Source organism: Salminus brasiliensis, chromosome 3 (assembly GCF_030463535.1).
Source record: "Salminus brasiliensis chromosome 3, fSalBra1.hap2, whole genome shotgun sequence".
Classification (NCBI taxonomy): Eukaryota; Metazoa; Chordata; class Actinopteri; order Characiformes; family Bryconidae; genus Salminus; species Salminus brasiliensis.
In genome coordinates this window covers 46,418,620-46,428,145 of record NC_132880.1, presented here as the reverse complement: position 1 = coordinate 46,428,145, position 9,526 = coordinate 46,418,620, and the positions used below count along the sequence as shown (strand labels likewise).

The 9,526-nt window shown below is 43.5% G+C and overlaps 1 protein-coding gene across 2 annotated transcripts in view; it reads right to left on the bottom strand.

Annotated features, from left to right (window-relative positions):
- Window positions 1–1,248: 1,248 nt before the first annotated feature.
- The window catches only part of tmem184a (transmembrane protein 184a), a 30,481-nt gene continuing 22,203 nt past the window's right edge, over window positions 1,249–9,526 (bottom strand). For both annotated transcript variants that reach the window (XM_072676386.1, XM_072676385.1), the window contains exons 6-9: window positions 6,774–6,865; window positions 6,396–6,565; window positions 4,926–5,123; window positions 1,249–1,894 (exon numbers count right to left, since the gene is read on the bottom strand). In XM_072676386.1, the coding sequence (XP_072532487.1) occupies window positions 1,662–1,894; window positions 4,926–5,123; window positions 6,396–6,565; window positions 6,774–6,865 (693 nt within the window). In that variant the 3' untranslated portion in view covers window positions 1,249–1,661. The remainder of the gene's footprint in view (window positions 1,895–4,925; window positions 5,124–6,395; window positions 6,566–6,773; window positions 6,866–9,526) is intronic.

Below are 9,526 nucleotides of genomic sequence, written 5' to 3'. Positions count from 1 at the left end.
AAACTCTACCCAGGTTTAATTGATTAAGAGCATAAAATACACAAATATGATGCAGGTGGAACCTTAAATCTAGCTCTCTCTCAACATCTGTAAGGCAATAATCATTGGCACTAGAAACCCAGTGAAAAGTCAAGATGCACCCAGGAGCCCTGCTCTGAATACAACATGAGCTGTACATTAAAACAGTGTCAGTAATCTGAGATTAAGAGGAACAGTCTGTATTCCCGCAAAGAACAAGTTGTGTGCTGAGAGTATACACACTGCGACGAGCCCGACTGAGGGCATGAAGCGGTCTAATTTACATACAAGTACATAAATAGGGTTGAGTTAAAACGGCTGCTTGATCCCCTAAAAAACAGGTGGGCAAATTTCCTGCTCAAGCAGACCTGATTCTACCTGTTAATTGTTTTGTAGGAGAATCAGCAAACTGTGCTGGACCTCAGACCTCGGCCCTCGTTGCCCACCCTTGCCCTAAACCAACTGGGAAAGACTTCTGTAGTGGTTTGTACAGGAAGGAACAATTACATAAATATTTTTAACATTAAGACCAATGGTTTGTGTGCTTATATAATATGATTATATAATTTCATATATAATGAAAGGCATTTTAGATAGTTTGTGAAGCATTCTGCTGAAAAACAACCCACTTAACAGACTGGTGGCTAACGTTTTGCTTCAATTTGCCTCAATGGAGCTGAATAACAAGGAAAAAAAACACCACAGTGGACAGCAACACTGCATAAACCACCCTATTTAATCCCACCCTCTACAATCCCAAACATAACCTTGGGCCAACAACAGAACAATAATCATATACAAATTATTTACAATTAAGAACATTGATCCCTTTTTAAAGAAATAAGACTGCTGAGGTTCCCTGACTTTCATCAGATCTTCCGATGCTTTAGTGCACGGCAAGAAAATTAATGAGCCTCGCAGTCGGTGCAAGCAAGCAGCGTGAAAGCCTTCCATTTTGTCCATGATGTGAGAGATATGAAGTGTTTCAAAGGGTCTAGGTAAACAGTTTGAAGTGTGCGCTCCAAAGCCAGGGTGTCTTTGAGAGACGGTTCCGTTCTTCAGGAGACCCCGGCGGAGAGCCCCTGAGCAAATACTTCAAACGGGCACTCGCGAGAGCCGCTCTGTGAAGTGTCAGTTCTAGCCAGAGTGAACTGTCGGAACACCCTCCCCCCCCAAACACCCTCTACCCCCCCCCCCCCCCCCCCCCAACAGCCCCTACCCCATCCCACCCTTTACATTTATCAACCATGCTTTTGCACAGCCAGGAGTCAGAAGAGGCTTTAGCTGCGGCGTGATCGTCGCGCAGCCGCTAGAGCGAACAGAGCAGAGGCACAGACGAGCAACGTGACTGAAGTGTGCAAAGTGGCCTCTTTCCCTTAGTGCCTACAGTGAAGTTACGAGCGCTAATTCCACTAATCCTTTCATATAACTTAATGACCTCGTGTTCACTGGAATCGGGTGGACGTCCATTATTAACATGGCTTCATTAGTGGGGGCTTAAGAAGACCCAGATCAATTTAGGATTAAGTAATCTGAGGCAAAGCACTCGGATCATGTGGGTCTGGAGTTATCCAGTCTGAGTTTCTGACTCTGAGAACCGCCTGAGAAGCCTCCCCCCTGAAACACTCACTGTGAACTGCTACCTAGAACTCGTCGTCTGTGTCAATCAGCATGATCTTGTCCGACTTCTTCGGGCTTTTGGTGCTGCTGGGGCCGATCTTGCCATTCTGGCCAGGCTGCACCACCTCCTGGGTGGACTGCTGCGTGTACTGCTGGTAGGCTGGGGAGAAGTTGTGGATGGCGTCCTGGACCATGTCTCCTGGGTTAATGGTCTCCTTCAGTCCACTGGAGATGCTGTGCATGGGGGCAACGTTATCTACGAACGTAAAAAGGATGGTTTTAGAAGATGATTAATGGTTACAAGCACAAGGTAAGGTAAAGTGTCCCTTTGCCTTAGTACCAGCCTCAGTCCAGTCAGGTAAGGATTACACCAGTCCCTTGATAGAATTTCTGTCCATTTTACCCCGTTCTGCACCCATTTCAGCTAGAATTCATGTGTGCCCATTTCAGCATTTCATCTGCTGTTCCAGATTGAGAATAAATTTTGAGGTCTGATGGTCAGTCCAGTGTTCCATCATGTCCTCTGAACCAGTCACAGAGATCTGGACCTGTATACCCTACAGCTGTCATGCTGGAGTGCCAATGTCGGGAACTGCTTGAACATAAGGGGCAAATTTCATGGAGGTGTGGACACGACTCTCAAGAGAATGGAGATATCCTTACCTGGCAGGATTGGCGCTGTTGTGAAGGCCATGGGACATAACGTAACAATTAATAGAGATGAAATTATGCCTATGTTTAATTTTTCAGGGACTTAAGTAATAATAATAATGCAATCATTGTAAACAGTCTATGGTCCTTGGTCATTTGACTCTTTCGGGACCTAATGAATGTGAGCATGCAGGTGGGTTGGAGCTGAATCCTGGTCTTTGAACATATTGACATATGAGAAGGAATGTCTAGCCTCAGAGTATCAATCAAAATACATGCATTATCCATTTATTTACTTATGCCATTTATTATTTCATGTCTCTACTGTCCAGGGAAGGATTTCTACTAGATGATTTAATTGGATGATCACCACCCACTTCATCCCCAACTCAACCCAAAAGTACTGGATGGAGCTCCACCATCCATCATTCGAGAGCTGCTCCACAGCTCAATGCCGGGGGGCTTTACACCCCTCTAGCCCACGCCTGGCATTAGGCAGCATGGTGCCAATAGGTTCATGTTTATCATTGGCAGCACTTCTCTACAGGGACTAGGCATGTTGTGTGGGTGTGTGTGTCTGGGACAGCAATAAGTGCATCTTAGAGTAGCTGAAAGCAGTCATTAGAAGGGGTGTCCACAAACATTTGGACATATAGTGTATTTGCCCAATATGTGATACTAACATATGTTTACTATATATGTACATATTTTGACATTTATGCACAACACTTGCCCATATATCAGGTTTCTGTATGGGTGGTCATGCACCAGGGTTAATAATTTTATATAATAGAATCTAGTATAATAAATTAATACATTTTAATAAGCCAACCAAAAATGGAGAACTTCGATAACCAACCGCAATGGATAGGTTACATAACCTCTGTGTTTTAGAAGACCCTTTTGAGCATATATCACCATGTGCCCTCATTACATAATCCCTCAATGTCACTAACATTCTGCCACGCATCGCAACTCTGCCATTATTCACACTTTTGTGAGCATGTTCTGCTACAAGCATTGCCAAGGTATGACCCGGATACTCTTAAACAAAAACTGGAATTTATATATATATATATATATATATATATATATATATATATATATATATATATATATATAAAGCACACATTTAAAAAGGTGCCTCAGTGATCCCTGATGTGAACACTAAATCACTCTTCTGCTTCATTTCCCCATTACTGCTGGAGATGCCATGTTCAGTGACGGAAGAAAAATCCCTAACCTCGCTGCTCCTGTACAGCGCTCAGCTGTGGATCTATAAAAGGAGGTTACTCCGAGGCACCTGATGTAGTGCTATATGAGGAGCCCCATCTAACCATGTCTACTGTTGCTGCTGATGGATGAGGGCTTGAATAGAGGTTGCCAGGCACTGTTGCAGAGGTGAGACCATCCATCTCGACTTCTGCCATCTAGTGGACAGCAGGAAACCTCTGGAGCCTGCAGGGAGCTCTTATCCTCCAGAGGCTCTTGTCTGCAGGGCTACTCTAGTTGACCGCTCAAGTCACCTGCAGTGAATGTTTCGAGGGTCTGGTGTGATGTGTGCTCATGAGCACATTCTCATGAGTTTCATTCAATAAAAAAGGCCTAGCCTAGAGGTGTGCTCGACCCCATGCTCCACTGAGATGTGCTTGCTCACTCCTGACCTTTCCCCCCCACACACACACATATCAGTTAAAGGTCAGCAGATCAGCGTCAGCATTTACCCTCCGGTTTCAGGGTAAGACAAGGCCTTAGAACCAACTGGCAGGAAAGTGACATCGTATCTGGAGATAATTGAGGGTTCCACGGCATTCAAATGGCCAGTCACGGAAGCTCTTAGATCAATTTGCCAGCAGCATATTCCATCAGATGGTTCCTCGCTAATGTCCAAGGTACATAGAGCGACAGCAGATCACCCCCCCGGAGATTACATATTGGCATTCAAACCCAGTCAGGCTCAGCACCATGCAGATGGAGGAGTCGGAGTTGAGCTGTACTTCATGCAGACCACATTGAATCATAATACAAATCTAACACAGTGTTTAACATTCAGCGACCGCAATGTCATTAGCTCTGAAATTGGAGAATATTAAATGGACAATTTCTATGCAGCCTTGGAACTCGCATGCCACCAAACAGGACCGATTCGTTTCAAATTAAGATGCTTTTGATGCCCTCTGTGAGACGAGAAAAGGGAAGGTCGGTCAAAACGAAATGAAGATGAAAACGTTTTCACACTCGAAAAACCACAGAGCATCTTCAAGCCCACAGTCAGACCGGACTTTTTAAGGGCTAAAACAACTACTGGCTGAAACGGTACCAATTGCTCCTCCCTTCAAAAAAACAAAATGTCCTTCTACTTCGTGCTGTGTCACAGGTCTCTGTTCCTCAGAAAACAAAGCTTATTGAACACTATCCGTGCTCCAGAGGGGAGCTGCACTTTTCAGAGTTCCTCTGAACCCTGACTCACAGCACCGCCTCCTGCTGTCTACAATCGCCCCACTGAGACACATTATTCCTTGTCCATCTCCTCTGAAGCATCCTGGAAAACCCAACAAAGCATCTTCAAACCTGGAGGAAAAAAAAGTGTGAACTCCGTCCGTTAAGGTGTTAAGACAGCCAATCAGCTCACTAACCTGGGGCTTGGGTCTTCTGCTGCTGGTATACATTGTATGTGAAGGCATAGCGAAGTGCGATCGAAGCGAAGAACATCTCGATGCAGATGATGAAGTTCTGCCAGCCGGCTGCCACTGTTCCTGCACCCACCTCATGGTCGTCTATGACCAGTGCCTTTGGTATCACCCCGCATCGTTCCAGGATGGCCAGAACCATGCCTGAACAAAAAGGCAAGAAAGGAACCACAGAGCTGCTGTTGAGATCAATTTATCTTTCTCTTCCAAAGACGATGCAGTCAAGGAAACAGGGCTCTGCCTGCTATCTCTTAATGCCAAACCGGCATGTTTCCCCCAACAACAAAGCTTGGCATCATTGCCTTTGTTATGTATTTCTAATTGAGAAGTTTTCCTGTCAATTATCATTTTTTGGCAGCAATATCAGAACAGAAGGCTGGCTCTATAACCAGTTTCCAATAATAAATAGCTCTGGATTCTCATAATCTATTTTTTATTTAAACTTTATTGAAAATATATATATATGTTCACATATATGCCCATACATATTATAAATATATAACATTCCAACACCCTCAACATGATGCTAGACTATGGTTGTGCTACAACGGACTGGTGTGCTTATTCACTTATTCGTACGTGCAGCAAACCCCGGTCATGTGGAATCGGTGACGTCCCAGGCCGGGTTAATTCCAAACCAGGGGCGGTAATAATATTCTGATATGACTGTGACCTTGGACTAAGGGTGGTAGCACCTCAGGAACTGCTAACTTTGTGGGATGATCCAGAGCCAGCATAGTGAAGGTGTACAGAGAATGGACTACTCGCACACTGAGTGCCTCCCAGCGGCATAACAGTGGTGTCCCACAGGCCACTGATGCCAGAGGGGAACGGCGGCTCGTCCAGTGGTACAGAGGAATCACAGTAAGTTTGTGGCCTGCCTGCCTTGGACTGATCTTAGTCTTGGTTGCCTTGGTTGGGGCTACCACATATCTACCACTGGTCATTGTGATATCTGCTTGAGCATGCAATGCAGTTTACTATGCTACCAAAGTAACATCTCAATTTTCGTTAGCTTACATCAAGTTTAAGTTTTGAAACAAACATCCAAACAAGATCCTCTTTTCACCATTTCCTTTGGACTATTACAAGACATTGCATTGCCTCTCCCCTTGTGGACCAGTTATTACATTAAAAAGCTGAAAACAGGCTGAATAGATAATGTTCTCCAAAGGATCATTAATATTAATGAGACAGTGGTGCAGTAAAGCTGTGAGAATGTATATAAAACACACACACACACACACACACACACACACACACATACACACACACACCCCGACACCAATAAAAACAATATATTAAAGATTTAGGACATCTTTACTGAATACACACTTCAGATGATTCAAGATTCAACACTATGCTGTTGACAAATAAATGCCTGGTATGACAAACAAATATCTCATAGTCACTCACCTTGCCAGAAGGAGAGGAAGATGACTGATTTGATGGTGAGGAACTTGAGCACAGGTTCATAGGGCCTTAAGAGATCACTGGTGGCAGAGTAGAAGAGGAACAGGGCATACAGGGCCAGACTCACAGAGACGTTGTAGATGATGGTGATGTAGAGGTATCCTCCCGTCACGCTAAAGGAAGACACATGAAAAATGCTCACATGATGTTGCACTTTGCTTCACGTTGAAGACACCCTTTACCCTGGCCCTGATTACAACACTGATTTTAAGATAAGATAATCCTTTATTAGTCCCACAGTGGGGAAATTCACAAGTTGTGGAGTCAGTTTTAGTTCATGACATTCTGAAATGTAAGGAGAAACGGAAAGGTGTCACTTACTTAAAATCTCCATCGTGATATTTCCCAAAGGCTTGAAGAAGGATCGTGATGAGGGCCATGATTGGTTTCACCACACAGAACTGAAGGGTGGCCTAGATGATATCATCACAAAGGAACAACATTAAGCACTGCACACTTCTAAGCCTGCTATACCAATCAGCCGAAACATTAAAACCACATACTTAATATTGCCTAGGCCCCCTTGCTTTTTTTTTAAAGCAGCTTGTGCTTCTACTTTCTCATTATACTAATAGAGGGTTATACAATACAACACTGATAGGCTAAATCGCCAGTGCAGAAGATCATAAAAGACATGGGACAGTAGTGCAAGGACAACAGACAAAACACAAGACAAGCTGCATACACAGCAGTGGTCCAGCAGACTAAGGCGCTGCCACTGTGACCCGAGGATCGCTGGTTTGAATCCGGGTCATGCAGCCAAAGAGAGACAATTGTCCTCTTGATAGCAAGCAGAATGACTCGTATGAGCCAATGTTTTAGAGCTGGATACCCAGCGCTTTCCTCCGAGCACGTTGGTTGCCCACTGATGTTGCATCGGCAGCAGCTCAAAAAGAGCCGGTGGCTGGTTGCGCATGTCAATCCTCACCCTCCCAGTGTAGGGAGCATTTCACATGATGCAGGAGAGTACTAACAAGTGGATTGGGTGATTAGTTGGCACAATCTAAAATTGTGGAGAAAAGGTTGGGGTAAAAAAAATATATATACAAATATTGTGCATGAATGCAAACGTGTCATTTAAAGTGAGAACTATGTTGCCATACTAATAAATAATCTGTAATAAATATGTTGTCCAACAATCTGCAGGTTAGGTGGAGAGGTATCCAACTGCAGCCGTTGCAAGACGCTGCCGGAAGTCTTCAGTGGGATCAGACCAGATGGCCTAGCCCTGGCTCCCCATGAGCATCCCCATAAGCCTTAGGCACCAATATCCCTGTCGCTGGTTCAGGTACTGACCACTGCATACTGGCAACACCAACAAGATCCCACAAGGCCTGATGTTTTGAAGACCACAGTTTGGTTCTTGTCAAAGTGTCTCAGATTCGTATGCTTGCCCTTTTTTTCTGATTTCACCTTCAAGAACTGACTCATTTAGCATAAATCTCTAACGGATGTTTTTTTTTTTTTTCAATCAAATGCTGATATTCAACTATTGCATCTCGATGTAATAGGACACTGAATGGAACTTCACTGATTTGCAATGGATGCCTTGTGAGTCTCAAAGGAATTTGGTTAATTCTTCATTACAGACCATTGTTTTTTTTTTTTTTGCAGTCAGTCTGTAGTACTCTCATTAATTTGATATATGATTAATGATTTTTTTTATAATTAATGCTGTAGTCTTACACCAGATATTCCTAATGCAGTTGGGAATATCTCTTATAATCTACATTTCACCTTTCATCTCTCTCTCCCATATCCTGAGCTGCCCCCTGCTGTCGGCTTGATGCTGGTGTAAGTCTGCTCATGGTTGGGTGCTGCTGCCTGCCTACCCCCTGGTTTTGGCTCTCCTGCCATTTTAACTCGCTAATATTTTTATATTTGTTTTTCCTTCCTTTCTGTTTTCTTTCCATCACTTTCCCAAGTTTTGAGATGTCCTTTTCCAACTGCTCTGTACTGCTCTCCACCACCCTGCCCTGCTTTGCATCCTCCCACTGATTTATTCACACCACTCTAGATACTGCATAGCTGTTCATATGACAGTTTCATCTGCAGCTCTTCATTATCTCACTCTTTCTGTCCAGTTATTCCTGTTGTTTTGTCATCTGATGCGCTATCCAGTGTCAACCAGAAGAGGAAGGGTTCCCCTTTTGAGTCTTGGTTTCTCTCAAGGTTTCTTTCCATTAGTGTGAGGAAGTTCTCTCTGCTTTGTGATAACAATTGTTGTGAAAAGTGTTACATAAATAAATCTGAATTGAACTGAACTGAGCTGAATTAGTGTGTGAAAATGAAGTTCATGAGAAAAACTTTCTTGTGCTTTCTAATGAGAAACACACAAAAAACTAAGTAGGCTTCGACTGAGCTTTTCTGTCTGAATGTTTGGCAACAAGCTTCTTTGAAAAACCTCCACGTAGGCATCCCGTCAAATAGAACCACGTGTTTAGCAGCTCCTATTTCTCTACAAAAAAAAAGTTCATTTCACAGACTCTTCACTGTTTTGAAGACGAAGCGCTCAAATCCAATTTCCATCAGTATTATTCTCTGAGTGCAGGCAGCTTCCCCAGTCCCTCAGCAGAGACAGCATCAGCCTGACAGCTCCTATTATTTCTCCGTGTTTATTACTAAGCTGCTCACACCTAGTCCTCGTTGTTTTTATTCTCTAGCTTTCTCCGCTAGATGTTATCTGAGAGAAAGTGGATGAACAATTTTACATGGCGGCCACCTTATAATTTAGGAGTGAACAGGTTGGATGCAAATAAATGGACAGGGCGGCCAAAGCTCTGACAATATCTGCATGTAAACAGTTTGTCTCGATTTTCATATATAATAGGAAAAAAAAGAGCTAGACTGAGATGGTGTGACATTGACAGATTCACAGATTCTCCAGCATCAATTTGCCAACAGCATACTCGATCAAAAGGTCCATCTGTAAAGGGTATGGTGCAGCGAGACAGCAGACCTTCTCTAGAGATTAAATATTGGCATTTAAAAGCAGGCACTGAACCATGCAGATCTATGAGCTGAACTTAAAATACTCAAAATTCAGGTCTAACTTTAGGCTTTACATACTGTTT